The sequence below is a fragment of the Zootoca vivipara genome, chromosome 7 (genome assembly GCF_963506605.1).
Source record: "Zootoca vivipara chromosome 7, rZooViv1.1, whole genome shotgun sequence".
Lineage (NCBI taxonomy): Eukaryota > Metazoa > Chordata > Lepidosauria > Squamata > Lacertidae > Zootoca > Zootoca vivipara.
This window is the reverse complement of record NC_083282.1, coordinates 67,870,924-67,891,377: the sequence shown is the minus strand read 5'-3', so window position 1 is coordinate 67,891,377 and position 20,454 is coordinate 67,870,924. Positions and strand designations below refer to the sequence as shown.

Here is a 20,454-nt window from a genome sequence, read left to right as displayed (position 1 = left end):
ATGGAAATACTTAAAGCAGCCATAAAGCTTATTTGCTCCTTTTACTACTAACTAAAATTATAAAGATTTCGACAGATTTTTCTGAGTCAACAGAAAGTAATTCGAAACAACTCTTTTTGTTTTTTAATTGTTTTCTTGGGTTACAGAAGTACACGCATTGCCTCTATTTTCAGGTCATAAAGTCATTTCTACAGATCGGTTGTATCTGACGGGAGACTTTAATAATGTTGAGACATGTCATTCCAAATCTGCTAGACAGAGCCAGACATAGGATGATGGCAGGTGGGTGTCCTGCTCCTCACCCTCACCCCCCCTCCCAGTACATAACTCTTGGCTACTATGCCCATGGCATAGCTGCCAAGTTTTCCCTTTTCTCGCGAGGAAGCCTATTCAGCATAAGGGAAAATCCCTGTAAAAAAGGGATAACTTGGCAGCTATGGCCCATGGTCCGAAGCGGTGCCTAATGCTTAAGAAAAAATTTGCAGGACACATGCATAGCTGCCAAGTTTTCCCTTTTCTCGCGAGGAAGCCTATTCAGCATAAGGGGAAATCCCTTTAAAAAAGGGATAACTTGGCAGCTATGGACACATGGCAGGACAGAGTCTCAAACAGAGATGTGCTCTTCCAAGCCCACATTCCCAAGCATGTTCACACTCCTGTCTTATCGACGTCTAGGCTGGCTTAGTCATGTTCACAGAACGGAAGATGCGGGATCCTTAAGGATGGGAATCTTTATATTGGGAACCTCGTTTCAGGCACTAGGCCTGTTGGCAGACCAACTCTGTATTACAAAGATGTCTGGAAATGTGACATGAAGGCTGGCAACATCAACCCTGCTGTGTGGGAATCCCTTGCAGACAACCGCAATGCCTGGAGACACAGAGTCAGGTCATGCATCCATAGCAGGACCACAGGAGGAATGACTGCTGGGAGGGGTGCAAAGAGAAGAGATGCCAGGGTGTAAGTGCAGAAGCACAACCAGATGCCTTCATTTGCCTCAGCTGCATCAAAACATGTCTCCTGTATTGGTCTCTACAGCTATTGAAGGTTCTGAAACCTTCCAACAGTTTGATTTCACTCCCCAATGGGGGAGATTCATGCGGTTGGTCCTCCTGATGGCTGTGCTGGTGCAGGCAAGTTAATGCGCACTATCCTATCTCCAGAGGAGATGGAAATACAGATGGATGAAATAGTGCTCATAGGAGAGCACAGAGAAATCCAGAACTGCATTGCAAATGTGATTTGGCTCCACACCGTCTACACCTATAAAATAAATTAAAAATGCAGGAGCAAAATCAAGAGTTTGTGCTCTTTCAAAAGCAGTAGTCTTACTATGTGTGTAAGAAGGTAGTTCTCGAAGTTTTTGAAAATGTGCTGCAAGTGAAAATAATGTTCACAGTTATTCTATCACAGATATGGGGGAGATTAGCCTGGGAGTCACTTACGACAACCTTGTACACAGAATCGTATCCCAGTAGCGCTGTGTAAAATAGAAAAAAAGGAAACGCAGTGGGGGCTGATGCCCATTTGGGATTGGTAATGGAGAAAGCAGAGACCCAACGGTAGGTGGAGCCAGAGCCGATGAGAAGGAAAGCCACCACCTGACAGGTTGTAAGCAAGAAGACGTACAAGCGAAGGTTGCCTGAGGGCAAAGTGAGGTTGGTGCGGCACCGCCCCGTTCGCCCTAACCGGACCAGTGAGTGAACGGAAAGAAGCCCACAGAACTCGCCCCGCCCTGCGTTTTGCGCCTGCTGGTTGCCTTTCCCCCGGTTGGGCGGAACTGTAGTGCGTGGGGTTGAGTTTTCCACACGGACGCTCTTTGCTCAAGCTCCATTTCCATGCATTCGGTGCTCTAGGCAAATCGTCTCATCGGGTTGCGAAAGTGCCGGGATCGGTGTGTGAGCGCGAGAGAGAAGGGAGAGAGCGAGAGATTCTTCGGCCATGGGGGGCGAGACGATGTTGCGGACCCTGCTCTACACAGTCAACTCCCTGCTGCAGCAGCGTAGATACCAGGCGGCGTTGGCCGTCGTCAAGGGCTTCCGTAACGGAGCAGTGTAAGCCCTGGCTGGAGAGGGACCGTCTCTCCTTTCCCCCACCCACCGCATCCCTAGTCCGGGAAAGGAGGCTGAGGGGCTCCCGTGTCGGCCGTGGGCGGAGCCTTTGGGCGGGCGCCGCTCCAACGAGGAGCTCTGAGGGTGGAAACGAACCCCGGCTGGGAAAGCCTCCCGGGTAGTCTGCAAACCACCAGCTGGGGGCAAAGGACTCTCTCCAAAAAGCCTTTTCCACGGGGAATGCCGTCTCCGTCAGTGTTAGAAACAAGCAAACTCGATTCGTGTGTGTGGTGGTGGTGGTGGTGGTGGGAATGAAGGCTCTCTTTCTTTCTGGCTAAGCAAAATTAACTACGGTATCTCATAGTGGACGAGTCTTTCTCTGAGAAGATTGACAGCCACGTCTTTGACGAGGTGGCAGTAGACAAGCGTGCCAACTTGAATTAAAATATTGGGGAGAAGGGGCAGGTAAGCCCCGCCCCACATAATCGATTACAAGGACAAGGCGCACGCACACCGTGTGAATGGCATTGACCATCAACTTGGGGAGGCGGCCCCCTGAAATATTTCAGGGGGGGCAAAGGAACCCCACGGTCCCTAGGAGTGTCCTCCTATGGCAGTAGATATGACTGCCAGCTATTTGTTTATTTTATTACGGTTCCATAAAATGTTTACACCACTTGATTGGTCCCAGCTCCTGCCAACCTAGCAGTTCGAAAGCATGTCAAAAATGCAAGTAGATAAATAGGAACCGCTACAGCGGGAAGGTAAACGGCGTTTCCATGTGCTGCTCTGGTTTGCCAGAAGCGGCTTTGTCATTCTGGCCACATGACCTGGAAGCTATACGCCGCCTCCCTCGGCCAATAATGCGAGATGAGCGCGCAACCCCAGAGTCGGTCACGACTGGACCTAATGGTCAGGGGTCCCTTTACCTTTACCTTTTATTACGGTTCCATAAAATGTTTACACCACTTGATTGTAGGGGGGAACCTCGAAGCGGTTTATAAAAAAGTTAAAACAATAATAGGAAAAGTCCACAACAGTAGTAAATAAATAAATTTACCATGTCTCTTTAATTTTCTGCAATGCAGTTCACTTCAGTTGAAGCCAAAACCTGGATTTATGGTTGTTTTTCCAGTGACCTGAAATCAAAGTTGAGTTATTCAATATTAAATCCATGATGCCTCCTATTGTAGAAATAGGTTTGGATTAGTATGTGTAAACCACACCCTTGCTATGTTCTTTTTCTTAAATGCCAAGGTGTGGCTTAAACATGCTAATCCAAAACTATTTCTACAACAGGAGCCACAACCAATCAACATAGGCCATAGCCAATAAACTAATACTGTCGAAATATATTTAATACCTCAAAAGTGATTTGTTGCCGAATCATGTTGCTTTCTACTTTACACACATATCTAAAATCAGGTTTACATACAGAGTGGAGTTACGTGTAAAGCGAGGGTCTTTGAGATATTGATGAACTCCAGCTGCCATCAGCCTCAGCCTGCATGGATGGCCAGGAATTACAAGATGACAAGAGAGTTTTAGGCCAGCAACTTCTGGAAGGCTAAAGGCTGTAAAGTGAACTGAGCTGCCATTAGTGTAATCTGCATACCTGCACATCTCATGCGGGCATAAATAAATGGTTCTCTGAAAAATTAACTACTTTATGGCTAATAAGACAAATGCAGTGTTTTTTGTTTTTTGGGGGGGACGATGACGCAGGAGTACGCATACCCCTAAACATTTTGAGAATCTTTGTACTTTTGTCCATAGACTGTATTTATTTTCCCCGATTTGAACTACTGTATAAAATTGTGATTTTCTTGAATCTAAATGAGAGTACCCATTAACATTTTTTTAAAGGAAAAAAAGCACTGGGCAATAACTTGATTCAAAACAACACTTGTACCGTACATGTGTGCACAGTTTATTATCTTCTTTCCTTTTGCCAGGTATGGAGCAAAAATACGTGCCCCCCATGCTTTAGTGATGACATTTCTCTTCAGGAGTGGAAGGTATATTTATCACTCCCTTTCTTTTTCATATGTATGTGCGTGTGTGATTATTTCTTTATAAAACTGTGAATTGATAAGGTTCAGTACAGCTATTGTCTTCTGTGCATATTGAACCCAGTGAAACAGGATCCTCCTTATTTATTTATAAGATTTATTCACCGTAAGGTCCCAGAATCAATTATAACTGTACAATCTTACATTTATAAAAACAACTAAAAACCATTCCAACAAAAAATAGAACATGCTTTCTCTCTCTGCATTTCTTTGGAGTAGAGCAACTGGATTAGAATACAAGGAGACTTACAATACATGTCTTCTTGGTGTTAATGAATAGTCATCTTCTTTATTTTTAATTAAAGACTACAAATGGCATGTTTAGTGCTATCCTATGAATATGCGCTCAGAAGGCAGGTTTAGGATGACAGCGCAACAGCACAGCATGTTTACTGGGAAGAAAGTCTTGGTTGTGCCCCTTCTTAGGCTGCCATTATGTCACATTTACCTGGAAGTAAGTCCCATTAATTCAAGGTGAAGTGTTTCTACTGAGTAAACATGCATAGGATTGGTCACTAGATGTTTCTGAAACATTAAGATAGATCAAATCTGTAAATTTACTATGGAATCTATTCATGCCCCTATTAATTTAATTATTAATAGATTGGCTAATCTGTCTTTAGATTTTATTGCTTTCTGAAACTGGGATAAATGATCACTGTGACTTTCTGAAGTAGCTCATAGGTTACAACTTAGTAATTAATTTTTATTCACTTCTCTTTTAGTTGAAGAGTGTACTATCTGTAATAACAGGTCTTCCTTTTCTCTCTCTTAGTTTAAGGGAGAAATTGAAAGCAATTGTTCGTGCCACTTACACTCATTCCAGAAACCTGGCATACTTTGTATTCACATACAAGGGCCTGTTGGCCCTACAGTCGCGAATGCAAGGAAAGAAGATCCCATTTCACTCTTTCCTCGCAGCCTGCATTGGGGGCTGGTTGGTGTTTGGAGAAAATAACAATATTAACAGCCAGGTAAGTGATGGTGGTGTGTGCTTCTGGGTTTATACTGCTGCCCATCTGATGCAAAATGAAAAACAAGTGATGTTAGTGATCCAGGCTGCTTCATATGACTGGTCCTTTACTGAATTTAACTGCCCTTCAAGTTAAAACTTGAGGACAATAAAATAACTGTGCCCCAACACTTCTGCATCTTTCACTCACCAAGGTGCTCTATAGCAGGGGTCAGCAAACTTTTTCATCAGGGGGCTGGTCCACTGTCCCTCAGGCCTTGGGGGGGGGCGGGGCGCTGGACTATATTTTTTGGGGGGGGGAATTGAACAAATTCCTATGCTCCACAAATAACCCAGAGATGTATTTTAAATAAAAGCACACATTCTACTCATGTAAAAAGACCAGGCAGGCCCCACAAATAACCCAGAGATGCATTTTAAATAAAAGGACACTTTCTACTTATGTTAAAACATGCTGATTCCCAGACTGTCCGTGGGCCGGATTTAGAAGGCGATTGGGCCGGATCCGGCCCCCGGGCCTTAGTTTGCTTACTCATGCTCTATGAAATGGAGGGAAAAGGTTGTTTTAGCTCAGAATTTTATTAATTCGGTCCCATCACCAGTTTCTGCTTCTTTCAGCTGCCTGTTTTGATCAGGTTTTTAATTACAGTAAATATAAGCATTGCTTTAACTGGTGCGCCAGTGACCCATCTAGCTCAACATATTGCTTCTTCCTGGTGAAATGGTTTGCCTTTGAAAGTGCAGTTAGTGATATTTTTAATGTTTCACAGAATTAGAAAGCTTCAGTGGGAAGAGGTTCTACAGAAAGCTACAGTGGGGACTTCCCCCCCCCCCCCAGTATGAAAAGACTAGGGTCTCTAAGTATCTTTTTGTTTCTCTGCATCAGCTTTGAAAATAGTAATCTTTCAACTGAGCACACAAATTATTTTTTCAAGCAACTAAATTTTGCAATGCTCGATCAAATGCTGTTGCTAAAAATGGCAAACAGCCCAGCTGAGAGACTACAAAAGCATTAATATGTTTTAAAAAATGATTTGACATAAAACCAACTTGTTGATTGCCTAAATCAGGGGTCCCCAGACTATGGCCCGGGGGCCACATACGGTCCCCAATGCTCTTTTATGTGGCCCCTGGCTCTTACCGGCGCGGCGCGGCTGTCAACTTCCAACCCGGAAAAGCGACGGAAATAGCTTGTGCGCACACGCAAGCGTCATTTCCGATGTACTTCCAGGTCGGAGGAGGCTTCTGCACATGCACACAAGCTATTTCCGGCGCTTTCCAGGTCGGGAGTGTGCCAGAAATAGCATATGCACATGGGCGCGCACAGCTGCGTGCTCCCCCACCCTCCGGCCCACCACGCAATCGGCGCGGCGGGCATACGGCCCAAAGCCGGGTAAGCTTGGGGACCCCTGGCCTAAATTGAGGACTGTTTGAAATAATCACTTTCTAGATATGTTCCTTGCCTAATATTTGTTTACAATTTCCCCCTACAGATAAACATGTACCTATTGTCTCGTATCCTGTTTGGCTTGTCCCGACTGGCAGTGGAGAAAGGTTACATCCCAGAGCCAAAACAAGATCCCTTTCCACTCTTTGCTGCTCTGGTTTGGGGGATTGTTCTCTGGCTCTTTGAGTACCACCGACACACTCTACAGCCATCATTGCAATCATCCATGACCTACCTGTATGATGACAGTAATGTCTGGCATGATGTTTCTGACTTTCTTGTCTATAACAAAAGACCTGCTACCAATCAGTCTTGAAAGATCTTTTAGTAATGGCACATTCCAACAGCAGGGCTTTTATGCTTTTATTTGAACACACTTCACTGAAAATCATTATCATTGGATGTTGATCTCTACATGGGTCTGGCCACGTTGTTCTGTGTAGGCTTCTGGTTTCTCTGGTTAGAGCTTGAAAAGGCCATATTTCAAGCAAACCATTTTGTAATCTTTTTGTAAGTTCCTCTTGTCTGTAAGAGGCCCAGTTTCCTTTTCAGCTGGAACAAAATGCACTATAAATGCACTGATCTTAAAACTTGAGAAAATACGGTGAAAATATTTTCTTTAATACTGAAATACCAGGTGCCATAGGTAACTTTCTGCCTACATATATGCAATACATCCTTCGCTGCTTCCTCAGTTAGCCATAGAAGAAATAGGTTCATTCTCATCATAGTAAATACTACATGAAGTTCAAGTTTAGAATCTTTGTCTGGGAAACTTTACTTCCTATATGCATGTTTGTTTGTTTATTCATCTTTCTTACATTAACCACCTATAACAACATAAAACCATTAAAATTGCATTTAGAAAAAGATGACTAAAAAGCAGGGGGGTGGAGTTGAGCAACTAAGAGAGGCTTTACTGCAGGCACGGGATGTACTCTGCAGTGCAATGGGCCTATTTCAAAATTTCATCATCAATGACTTAGATAAATGCCAAGATTTATTCAAAGAGTTGTGGTTCATTCCTCTAGACTTACAGTCTAGAGAAAGCTATGAAACAAAAGAAAAAATGGAGTAGATGGATTGGTGAAAGGGTAGATACAGTGGCAGATGAGTGATTTGCTTCTATTTTGACGTCTTCACTGTTAGTCGTATAAATACCTGAATAGTTTTCTTTGTCCCTAACCTCTTCTAGTTGGAACAGAGGATGCAACTAAACACGTCTACAACTGTTGTTGCAGTTGGCAAAATGTGGTAACTCTATGTAAATAGTCCTTTGATTAAAATGTATCTGATCAAGCATCTGCTGTCATAGAAGCAAAGATGCCAATGGATTGTTGAGGGTGTTGCTTTTATGACACTGCCTTATCAGAAAATGTTAAATATAAGGTAAGCCAATGATTATAGCACAATTATAGGAAAGTGACATAAAGTCTTGCAGCCTAATCCCCTGGGCTTGCAGTGGCAGCTCTTTTTGTGCTAGTTTTGCACAGGATGGGGAGAAAAGCACTTGAGTTATGAATTAAATATACATAGGCAATGGGGAAATGCTGGGTAAAGAACACAGTGAATGTTTTGTTTTTTCACTTGGGGTATTGTCATTGATTTTTTTTATTTATCATTGTTTGGTAATTCACTTGTGGTGGTTTATTATTTAGCCCTGTCAGTTGGAGAAGTGTATTTTAAAGAAAAACTTATAGGGCCACAACACTGGTGTGTGCTTCTTGTTCTTTTGTCACATCTTTCAGTGGTTTGCTTGTTTGGTACCAATGTATCAGCTTGTTTCCGTGAGCATCTGTCTTGATCTGGTGTGTGAGCTGCCACCTTCTGTTCTCCTGAATCTTTAATACCATATGTAAAAGCTCCTGCAAACACCCCCCTCAAATTCCCCATCCCATCAAGTCAGATATATGAAAGAACAAACCCACCAAACACCTTCAGAACATTATTGATATTTTAAGCAGTAACAATGTTTTGAGCTATTCCAGTCTCTCCCCAACATTTGGTTGCTTAGATGCAAAGGCACAATCTTCTAACACACACACTCCCCCCCCAAAAAAACCAACAGACAGTACAGTAGCTGTTGCAAACTAGAGTGTCAGCATAATCGTAACAGTGCCTGCAGTATATTTCCTTAATTTACATATAACTTCTGCTGCCCTCCTGTCCCCAGAACGCTAATACTAAGCTCTTCTAGCAAACTGTCTGAGTCTCTTATCTGTCTGCAGTTCAGAGCACAAAACTGCCATAAAACACATCAAACTGTGGTCCCACCACAGCAGCACCCTTTACATATCTGTCCGTGGCAATTAACTGTGCTTTTTAAAGATTGCTCTCCTGCTGTGTAAGGATAGAATGCTATGCTACAAAGTCAGTCAATTTCCCAGGGAGGTAGCTGGAATAATTTTAAGCAGCATTTAACATCCACCACTGTTCCTATAGCTCGATTGGTGAGGTCGAATCCCTTCTGCCACTAATGTGATTGAACAATGCCAGTGTGTGCTAGGGAAGTGAACTAGAAGTAATGGGTCTGTCTGAAGACTCTTGGATACATAGGTTCCATTCCTCACCCTTCCAGATTGTATTGTTTGGCAAGCTAAGTGTTCTGTTTGGTTTTCATGCTAATAAGAAAGAAACACAAACAGGAATAAGGAGACGGTTTGAAAATCCACCTCCCAAGCAGCCCGTCACATCAAAATTAAGCAACTCCCAACCATCCCCACTCTGAAGATCAAAACAGACATGCATATGTGTTTACAACAGCTCAATTGTAGCTTCTTAATCAAGGCTCAGCTCTTTTGTATTTTGTTCAAGAGGAGATCTTGGTTCCCAATGCTGGGGAAATGTCTATCCCTAATCTGATTTGCCATAACTATTGTGCATGAATAACACTGCTTCCACGGTGTAATGAAATAGTGCAAGGAACATCTACAAATGCCATGCAGACTACTTAATTATTTCAAGGAGTGGAGGGAAATTGAAATAAGTAAATAGCTGCGCCAGTCTAAAAGTTTAGGGAAATATAATGTTGAGCTCAAATTACAAAAAAGAAAAGTTAAAAACCCCATGTATTTATGGTCCTGTATTTATTCTTAATTCAAGTCCTCTAAAAACCTGGAACTACAATAAGGTATTGTTTCTCCTCCATTAATAACACTGCTGACTTGTTTCATAAAATTTATTTACAATAGGCTTCCTAACATATATTTGGAGGTCTTGATTTGTAGACATCTGCAACAGATATTTACAACAACAAATTAAATAGAACCAGTGACTCCTTGACAATGCCAAGAGCCTGTTTTGTTGTTTAATTTGTTTACTATTTTTAGTGCATACTGCTGTGATTTCCTTAGGCAGGATTAGTAGGAAATAAGTGCCTTTTTGTGAAATACATATACATACATTCATGTGGGTGAATGTGCTTCCCCACACCTTACTGCTGTTTTCTGAATCATTTAGATTGGTAAACAGCAAGAGCCACTTCACACCTGGAATTTTGTCAGAGGGAAATGTATGCCAACATTTACTGTTGCATTTAGTTTGCCAGTTCGAATGACCCCTCTCTGTTCTGTGGTTTCTCCTGACACCCCCAGAACCAATTTCGGGGGGGCATGTCAGGAGTGGGGGAATCCCATTGCGCAAGCAAAATCATTGTGCAGATTTCTATTGACAGGGCTCCTTAGGTGAATCTTGTCCTAGCTCTCTTCATCTACACTCATGTAGGTGTTGTGTTTGATAGGAATGCTTGTGGCGCTGTGGTCTAAACCACCAAGTGTCCTGGGCTTGCCAATCGTAAGGTCAGCAGTTCAAATTCGCACGATGGGGTGAGCTCCCATTGCTCTGTCCCAGCTCCTGCCAACCTAGCAGTTCGAAAGCATAACAGTGTGAGTAGATAAATCGGTACCGCTGTGGCGGGAAGGTAAATGACGTTTCTGTGCACTCTATCACAGTGTTTTGTTGCACTAGAAGTGGTTTAGTCATGCTGGCCACATGACCCGCAAAGCTGTCCGTGGACAAATGCTGAAAGCCTCTCACCCTGAAAGCAGAGATAAGTGCCACACCCCACAGTCAAATTTGACTGGACTTAACCGTCCAGAGGTCCTTTACCTTTTACCTGTGTTTGATATGACATGCTGCGTAAAAACTAGATCGTTTGACTACATAACTGCAGGCTTTGCTTTTCAAGAATGTGGTGGTGACTAATTGCACATTTCTACTTTTGCCTTGTAAAAATATTATTTGTTGTAACTACCTTTACCTGGCACAGACTATCTTCCTATCCGTGGTGCTACATACTACATTAATTCTCTTCCTGCCTTCTGGTAAAGCAGCCTGATGCTGTTCTCTGTGTTAAGTTTTTAACAGCAAAAGTAAGATCAGAAGACATCCAGAGAGGATGAATTCCAACTACACTTCTTTCTATGAAGCCAAAACTGCTGAAAACCTTAAGAATCATTCCACATACAAGTGATTCTTCCTGGCAAGTTATGCCATCCTCACAGCCAGTAGTTCTCATACAAGCAACATATGAAAATGGGCATGGCATTCAGTTTGGCTTGCTGGGTTCATAAATCATACAGAAAGTCTTAAATCCTATTATTTGGAAATGTGTGGGTTCTGACCAGGGATTTTTTTACAACTGGAACTCACCAGAACTCAGGTCAGGCACCTCTCATGTGGGTGCCATTGCCATTATAAGAGAACAAAGGAGATGAAATAAAAAAAATTCCTTCAGTAGCACCTTAAAGACCAACTAAGTTTATATTTTGGTATGAGCTTTCGTGTGCATGCACACTTCTTCAGATACACCCAAAAGCTCATACCAAAATATAAACTTAGTTGGTCTTTAAGGTGCTACTGAAGGAATTTTTTTATTTTGCTTCGACTCAGACCAACACGGCTACCTACCTGTAACAAAGGAGATGAGTTCATGGTGAGTTCCAGCACCTCTTTTTCTAGAAAAATATCACTGACTCTGATACACCAAGAGATCTGTTGAGTGTTTGGAGACTTAGGTGTGCAATACAATATTTGGCGAGCGACAAAGCAGAATTTCCTAAAAGATAACAGAATGTACATTTGTAACAGACTGAAACGTTGACTTGAGTTTTTTCAGGCAATAGTGGATGCATTGAAACATACAGTTAAAGTAGCAGATTGTCCAGACTGATTCAAATAAACCACTATGTACTTGTAACAAAATGTTGTAGAAAATTAACTTGTTAATTAGTAAGGTCTAGCTGCCAACACAGCTATGCCACACCTGTGGTTTGATACTGAAGTATATGGAAACAAATTAAATGCAAAATATCTGCTTTAAGATGCACTTCTGTATAATGTGTTTTTTCTCATTTTAACCTATTTTATAGGGATCCGACACGCAGCTTGTGAGAACACCTTGCAATCTGACTAGATGTTTCTGTTCCTTAAGAATGTACTGTAAAGCTAAGTTTGCAAATGTGATGGAGATCACTAAGATACTGGGCAGAAAAGGTGATTTTAAAAATAAGCCTACATGCATATATTTCTAGAATCCTTAGTCTGTAATATCAAAATTTTACTAAGTTTACTTAAGCTTTTCACACTAAAAGAAATAATAATTTCAGTATAAGGATCTTGCACAAGTGTAACATGCCTGTCAACTGTAATTTGGCATCTGCCAGCTTCATTAAAATGATATGCAAATTATGGGGAGCAATTAAATATGCATATTAGCTGCAGCTGTCCAAGTCATGGCTACATTGGCAGTGTGGCCTTGCACACTGACCATGTTGTGTACCTCTGCTCTAAATGGTTTATACTGTTAATTAAGCTGCAGCTTAATTAAATTCATCTTCTTAACAACATGGAAATGATTAATTATAAACAAGTAATTAATGTTGCTATTATCCATTATTTCATATTATCATAGAAAATACAGTCATGGGTTAAACCATATGGATGTTGAAAGTATACTGGTGTCTGTCCTGGTATTTTTGACTACCTTGGTTCTAGTGGCAAGGGTGGCACTTAAAAGGCTTATGAATAGAAGTATTATTGTTATTTAATTTTAGTTTAAAGACCATTCAATAATTCAGAATTTTGTCGTTCACAAAGCTGACCAGCTAATCCTAGCCAAACCAGTTGCTGAAACATATTGTCACAGCTATCACAAAAAGGCCACAATGGAATAAGATCTTGAGGGCTAATGACCTGTTATGTTACACGTTGCCATTTTAAGGAGCTGTGCCACACTATGGAACCATGTTGGGTACTTATTAATAAATGTTGGGTACTAATTAATACAGCATCTTCTTTCATCTTGTCTAGGGGAAGCCCTGACTTGCCCCGGCTCCCCAGAACATGTTTTTTGCATTGTAGAAAAGACGAGAGAGAAGGCAAATATGTACTTCAAACATTAACTTGTGGAGAGATCTCTGATCTCCAAAGAATCATTTTAATAGCTGTACTAAGCATTATATACAGATGTATGTAACATTCTCCTCTGTGTATTTTCTTCCTACTGAAGTAAGAAGCAGCTTCAGGAGGCTGCAAACTTGAGTGTGCCTCTTTCCCATACTTGCTGTATCTCTCCTCTGCTCCCCCCACCCCAACCATGACAGAAAAGAGTTTGACATCCATGTGGGGAAGGAGGGGAGGCGCCAGAAAAACAGCCAGCACACAGAAGGGTTAAACATCCTCCCTACTCAACATTACATCATTCCTATACTACCTATCTCTCTATATGATGGGAAGTTACCTGTATCTGTGTACATAACATCCAGTTTGTCCTCAATGGTTTCTAAGCAGTTTGTTTCACTTCTGCTTGCAAAGAAACTGAGAAATAAAAATGAGATGGTGACAGACATTAGGTCATGCTGCTCTTGAATTGTTGATTTGGTAAAGAAAACAGAGAGGCCTTTCCCAATATGCCTCAATCCATTTAGGAGGAACAGAGTAATGCCCAGCCTGAACACCTAGCACTAAACTGAAATTAGTTAATTGGTCATGACTCTGTAGCTGCTGATAGGAGCCCTACATGCCTTGTGTAGGCTATTCAGAGTCATGACGACGGGTTCGCTTTAGTACGAGAAGCGCCAATAAGCATTGGGAACCCTGGCTTTGTGCAAGCTACTTCTCGAATGAGATGTCTTGGGGAAAGAAGTGTATATGTGAACTGGGGGAGGATCTCTGGTGGGTTGCTGTACTGAAGCTGAGACTGAGTTTTGTATTCTTTTCTTTTTTAGAAACACATTCTTGAACAACAGTAAAGGCAGTTAGTTCTGAAGAACCCCCCCTCCCCAGAAGTACCTAGCAAGGATTGGCTTTGTTCATGTAAATGTCACCTCTGTTGTTGTCCCCACCCCACCCCTTCTACAACCTTTAAACAGAAGGTACATCATCTTGTTATGTTAGATTGAAATACAGATTAATATTGAAAGTTGAAAATCCAGGCCTGAATGTTCCCTCTTTTGGGTGTGCGGGTATCCTTTCCAGAGTCTGCATAATTTGCACTGCACTCTTAAACACTGCTTTTAACCACCTTTCAAGCAACAGAACTGTGCGATGTTAAAGAGGAACAACCTCCGTTCCCCTGAAGTGGACAGGCTGGTGGACTGTCTGGCTACCCTTGGGGATGGAGGTGGGGGTGGGGGTTAAGCGGATCTGTTCACCCTGAATAAACTTACTCCACGGATTGGAAATTAAACTTTTTAATTCCATTTGGCATTTCTGAGCTCCCTGCCAATGGGGATCATCGCCTTGCTATAAAAAAAAAAATCTTTTGTGACAGTAGGAGGAACAGCTGGTGCAGCAGCTGTGTCCAAAAACTGCCCACTAAGAGAGCTGTAGAGTCTCCATGGGGGAAGGGGGAGCAGAACTACCACAAACTGCCCTACTTTCTCACAGATTGGGGGTGGGGTGGGGTGGTGCGTGAATCAAACCACAGACTGCTTCCATCTGGTCTAACTGTTGCTCAGTTTGCAATGTTACAGTAACGTTAGTATTCGATTTGGCATTTGTAAAGTATAGCAACCTTCCACTAAATGAAGGTAAATACCCATCTCAAACTATAGTTCCCCAGAACCATAAAAACCACCAAGCTTTTCTCTCTGCAATTTTAACACAGTACAGTATATATATTTTAGCATCAGCAGTACGGGGATAGAATACAGAAACAAAAAGATCTCTGCCAGGAATTAGTAAGACGGAGCCTTTCACATCATGACAGTGGCACAGGAGTTTTTTCTCTGGCTGCATACATATCTTGCATATAAAGCACACTGTTTCCCCTCAAAGAATCCTGGGAGCTGTAGTTTACCTCTCAGAGCCAATGCCCAGCACATTAACAAACTACATTTCCCAGGATTCAATGGAGGAAGTCATGCTTTAAGTGTATGGTGTGTACACAGTCTTTGTGATGTAGGCTATGTGAGAGTAACAGAACCCTGTAAATTTTGGGGGTGGGGGGATTACACAGCCCCATCCATGCGCCGACTCATTTGTATGCACCTGAAAGCCATGCGGGAATGCACTACAATGATGCATCTCCTATGCTGCTGCATCTAAGTGTGGATGAGGGTCTGGCACAGCAAATGCAAAGAGGGAACAGATGATGCAACAGAGGAGTGAAAAGAACATGGTTGGGGTGTGTAAATATTTCCTTTACTAATACGGACAAGCAGATTTATCCACGCACTCACTACAAGGGAAAGAAATGCACAGTAGTTGCCCCAGAAGCTAATAGAGATGGTGCTTCATCTTCATGGAGATGCCAGCACTTCTGACTTCATGAAATTGCCCAAAGCTCACTCTGCCAATTGAAAGAGGGTTGTCAACACAGACACCGGGAAGTAGTTTTCAACATCATTTTGACATAAGCTGCTTTACCCATATGACAATGCAAAAGCATCTGCCATGGTAAAGGTGGGAATCCTAAGTGGTATCCCCAGGACTGTGCAAAAAGAGGGTGGAATAACCAGGGTTAGCACCCATGACTGCGCCATGATGAACCCACTCTACCACCAGCCTTACCTTTCAAATACTGTCCTCCTTGCTGATCACAAAGCTTTAAGTGGGGATGGGGAAGACCTTCAGTTCAGTTCACACTTAAAGGGAGACCTACCTAATTGACACTTTCCAAAACAAAACACAAGCCGAAACACAACCATCCTTAGAAATTTGCACTTCTCCCAATTTTGCAGTGCAGTTCTCCAGCCAAGTAATTATACAAAAATGCACCTAGAAGGGTAAAGTGCATAGAAATGTATATATTTGTGAAAATTATATATAAAAATGCGGAGAGCACCAGTGTGGTGCAGTGGTTAAGAGATTACACTTGTAATCTGGTGAACCGGATTCACGTCTCCGCTCCTCCACATGCAGCTGCTGGGTGACCTTGGGCTAGTCACACTTCTCTGAAGTCTCTCAGCCTCACAGAGTGTTTGTTGTGGGGGAGGAAGGGAAAGGAGATTGTTAGCCGCTTTCAGATTCCTTAAGGGGAGTGAAAGGCGGGATATCAAGTCCAAACTACTACTACTACTACTACTTCTCTTCTTCTTCTTCTTCTTCTTCTTCTTCTTCTTCTTCTTCTTCTTCTTCTTCTTCTTCTTCTTCTTGTATTAGGAGAAATTGCTTTGTAAAAATGTGTATTAGACAAAATCACATACTAAAATGTGTATATTGGGAGAAATTTGTACTAAAATGCTAATTAATTTTCATGAGGATATTGGGGTTTTTTAAAAACAAAAACAGGTAGAAATTCCAACTGAAGATTGGAAGGATGTGAAACTGAAACAGACATATTAACTCATCCCTAGCTTTAAAGCATTATATTTATCATAAAGCAAAAGTGCCCCATGAAGTGCATTAGCAAGGAAAGAGTTACTCAGTATTTAGCACATTCTCTAACTATCTTCTCAAATGCACGAAATTATTGATGTTGAACTCTTGCCTAGGGTTCCTCCTTTGGCTAAGGACTGAGAGTACTTAAGAATTGGAGTGACTTGTTATTCTCTTGCTATTCCCAGTCTGCAGTAGTAAACGAATGGTTCTAACTTAGCTGCTTCTGGCTGGCAGTCTAGGCTTCCAACCAGAGTTCCAACCTTTATGTGGCAACCATGAGGCTGTATTAGAGAAGCCGAAATACAGGTTTCGTTTTAAACCTAATTAGTGTGTGCAAAACCTGTTTTATGAATGCAACCATTTCACCTATTAGGCTCTCTTATCAAGATCTGATTAACACATACATAGATCCTCATCCATTCTTAATGCAAACAAAATTGCCCCACATAATATATAAACACACATATACACACACAGAAAGACACTCATATATTTGACTGAATCTCATGAAGCTTCTTGTTTAATCTGATTGGCTTTTTGTTTGCAGGCTTGTGTGTTTGAATAATTCTAGTGACTACCCTTCTGTTATAACATATGATTAAAACATTAAAGACTGACTGACTCATTTGGCAGCTACTTTTATATCAATGAAGTCCTAAATTGCATTGGCTTTTTTGCAGTCACAATACACTGCTAACTTATGTTTAGCCTGGCTCATAGAGTTGTAGAGTTTGAAGGGTCTCTGAGGGTCATCTAGTGCAGTCCCCTGCAATGCAGGAATATCAATTAGAGCAGGCATCCCCAAACTGCGGCCCTCCAGATGTTTTGGCCTACAACTCCCATGATCCCTAGCTAACAGGACCAGCGGTCGGTGAAGATGGGAATTGTAGTCCAAAACATCTGGAGGGCCGAAGTTTGGGGATGCCTGAATTAGAGCACCCACGACAGACAGCCATCTAACCTCTGCTTGCACCGTCCACCATCAAACAGCTCTTACCATCAGAAAATTCTTCCTTGTTTAGTTGGATTCTCCTTTCTTGGAACTTGAAGTCATTGGTTTGGTTCCTACCCTCCAGAGAGGAGGAGAAAAGCTTGCTCCATCTTCCATGTGACAGCCCTTTAGATATTTGAAGATGGTCGTCATATTTCTTTTTGGAAGAAGAGAAATGATGGCCTGTAAAATCTCCGCTGCAGTTTCATAAGGAAAGTGCTCACAATGGGGGTACTGTAGTTAATAAAGCTGCCTCTCCAGCCCCTCCAAGCAGGGCTCTTGTGTCTATAACATGCAGAAATCCAGCAGGTGAAACATTTCCTTTCCTGTCTCCATCCTGGGAAAAGCTCTTTGGTTGGCACTTGTGTTCACCATAAAATTGTAAAAAGCACAAGAGCCCTACCTCTAAAAAGTTACCATGTACCACATTTCAGAATAAGTCGAACCATTTCAGGCATGAGTAGTATGGCAAGTTGCATTTGATGTTGAAAGCCTTGGTTTGGTGGGAAGGAAAACTGTCCCATGACATTTAAGGCTTACATAACACAAAAGTGATCCAGACTGATTCCCTTCAGCAATGCAGGATGCCAGCATGTCTAACACATTTGCATTTTATTTTATCTAGTACACTACTGTAGTTTATCACTTGCAAGAAAAAAGCTGAAACAAAGTATGCAAGACTATGTAACTTTTGCTGCCTGAATAAAAAGCAAGATGGCACCTACGGAAACCAATCAAAGTGGAAGTTGAACTTTAGTTCAGCACTGGCAATTGAACAGTGCCCACCTCTGCATGTGAAGGTAGCAGGCTGGTATAGGGCAGGCAGCATGGCACACCTAGCTCTGTTCTTGGAACAGTTTGCTTCCACCCCCTTCCTCTCTGTTGCCCGAAACAGCTGCCTCACTCTGCCTAATAGTAGAATGGGCCCCAGCACTACAGGCCAATCAGGCCTTATGCATGAAAGCAGAACCGGTTCACCATCAGACGTACACTCTACCATTTATTATACCAGAGTCTATATTTCAATTTTTGCGAGAATCTTGTGTGCCATATCATCACAATGCACATGGAAGGGACTCCACAATCTAGACCATATTTTGTGGGTGTTCCACTGTTATCTTCTACTGTTCTGTCTTTTAAAGGCTGGCTTGCTTCGTTTTCTTTTCCTTTTTGTCATGTGCAGCAGGAGCCTAGCATGTTTACTCAGGGTCACCCTTTTCAACAAGGCTTAACCCAAAGTGAGAGTGCACAAGGGTTCTAGCCGTGGTGACTATTTCATGGAAATAAAAGCATAGTACATGCAGTACAGTGGTGATCACAGAAATAACATTCAAAGGGGACAATAATAGAAACAGAAACAGAGGTATTAATATAATATAATTATTTTCACTGTTGCAATAGTAATACAATACAATGACAAAGAAAACATTACAGTCTTATATTTAACAACTACTTGTGTTGCATAAGCCACTTTATCTTACAGTCCTACCTAAGTGGCCAACACTTACACCATTGCTTGCGCTACTCATGAATTTGTAGTTGTTCAATTACTCATTCCTATCCGTCCAGAATTATGGTTTTATGAATGTGTATCTAAACATGTATTTTAAAAACTTGAATCTGGTGCACTCAAACATATGGTTTGACTTTTCTACACAGTGTCTATTGTTTCCCTCCTATTTTTGTATGTTCCATGTTGTTTTCTCTCTACCCCAGGCTAAGCAAATAATGGTTTCAGTGGCCATTCCACTGGCAGAGTGGCAGCATATATCTGGATTTGACGAAATATAAATACTGTATCGTATCACTCATCCCTGAATGTTTTCAGGTTTCCCATTTAAATCAATGGTGTTTTAATGTGCTCCACTTTAGCAGGATCATGTCCAACATAAAAACTGAATGTATGTGGTGAACACTTATTATACAGATTCACTTGCCAGGGCTACAAAATTGACTTCAGTTTCTTTCTGCATGTAGATGTAGGGGCAAACACACATCTCACGCTGCTTAATAGATGAATAAAACTTTACAGCACCTGAACCTTTATCTGTAAGTTGGCTTGAGTTCCATCAGGTAAAAAGTCAGGGTATTAATTTGTTGTTGTTGTTGTTGTTGTTGTTGTTGTTGTTGTTGTTGTTGTTGTTAATGCAGACTATGGGAAATCTCCAGTGGAAGTTCTACAAACATGGAGCAAATACGCCAAGTACGCCTCTCAGGGTGCTTTTAACAGTATTTTCACATTTAGTAGAAGGCAACACCTGCAGGGTATAATAACTTTTGGAGGGCCAGAAAACAAAGCTCTGGTGCAAACCTTAACCCAGGCATCCCCAAACTTTGGCCCTCCAGATGTTTTGGACTACAATTCCCATCATCCCTGACCCCTGTCCTCTTAGCTAGGGATCATGGGAGTTGTAGGCCAAAACATCTGGAGGGCCGCAGTTTGGGGATGCCTGCCTTAACCCATCCCCTAAGCCACTGTTCCAGTGTTCGTGAAATCTTTGGGTTGTGTGGATTGAAGATAACAGGAATCACCCACGTCATGGTGTTTTGTTGGGAAAAGGACAACTGTCTAGGTCCAATGCTCTATTGCAGAGGAAGGGAATGTGTGGACCTCCAGTTGTTGTTGGACACCAACCTACTCCATCAGCCTCTGCCAACATGGGCAATAATCAGAGATGGTGGAATTTAAAGTCAAGCAAGATCTGGAGGACAACAGGTTCTTCACTGCTGCCTAACTGCATCCAGACAATGGTTCCAATGCAAGCAAGCCACTCATAACAGAAGCAGTTTTTGAGGGAGAAAATGAATTGTAAAAGTCAGCAAGAAATGGCAGGATGGGGGAAAGAGGCATATTTCCTGAAGCTCTGCCCCAGCGCCCGCCAAATGAGAAATTAAAGCTGTACAGACCACAGTTTGGGAAACTCGCTGCACGCAGGAAAGGCAACGCTGCCACGCCATACATCCTTGTAAAGGGACCCCTGACCATTAGGTCCAGTCCATAGCTGCCAAGTTTTCCCTTTTCTCGCGAGGAAGCCTATTCAGCATAAGGGAAAATCCCTTAAAAAAGGGATAACTTGGCAGCTATGGTCCAGTCGTGA

General features: G+C 42.1%; 1 protein-coding gene across 1 annotated transcript; it reads left to right on the top strand.

Moving 5' to 3' along the window:
* Positions 1 to 1,783: 1,783 nt before the first annotated feature.
* PXMP4 (peroxisomal membrane protein 4) lies at positions 1,784 to 11,462 on the top strand. The gene is made up of 4 exons (XM_035123418.2): positions 1,784 to 2,054; positions 4,007 to 4,069; positions 4,899 to 5,097; positions 6,590 to 11,462. The coding sequence occupies exons 1-4, from the start codon at positions 1,942 to 1,944 to the stop codon at positions 6,857 to 6,859; spliced, it is 645 nt and encodes a 214-aa protein (XP_034979309.1). The 5' UTR covers positions 1,784 to 1,941; the 3' UTR covers positions 6,860 to 11,462.
* The last annotated feature ends 8,992 nt before the right edge of the window (positions 11,463 to 20,454 follow it).

Excerpts from the sequence above, each read along its gene's own strand:
- PXMP4 (XM_035123418.2), top strand. The coding sequence starts at position 1,942 with ATGGGGGGCGAGACGATGTTGCGGACCCTGCTCTACACAGTCAACTCC. Across the intron at positions 2,055-4,006 it reads GGCTTCCGTAACGGAGCAGT|GTATGGAGCAAAAATACGTG; the intron begins GTAAGCCCTGGC and ends TCCTTTTGCCAG. Across the intron at positions 5,098-6,589 it reads ATAACAATATTAACAGCCAG|ATAAACATGTACCTATTGTC; the intron begins GTAAGTGATGGT and ends TTCCCCCTACAG.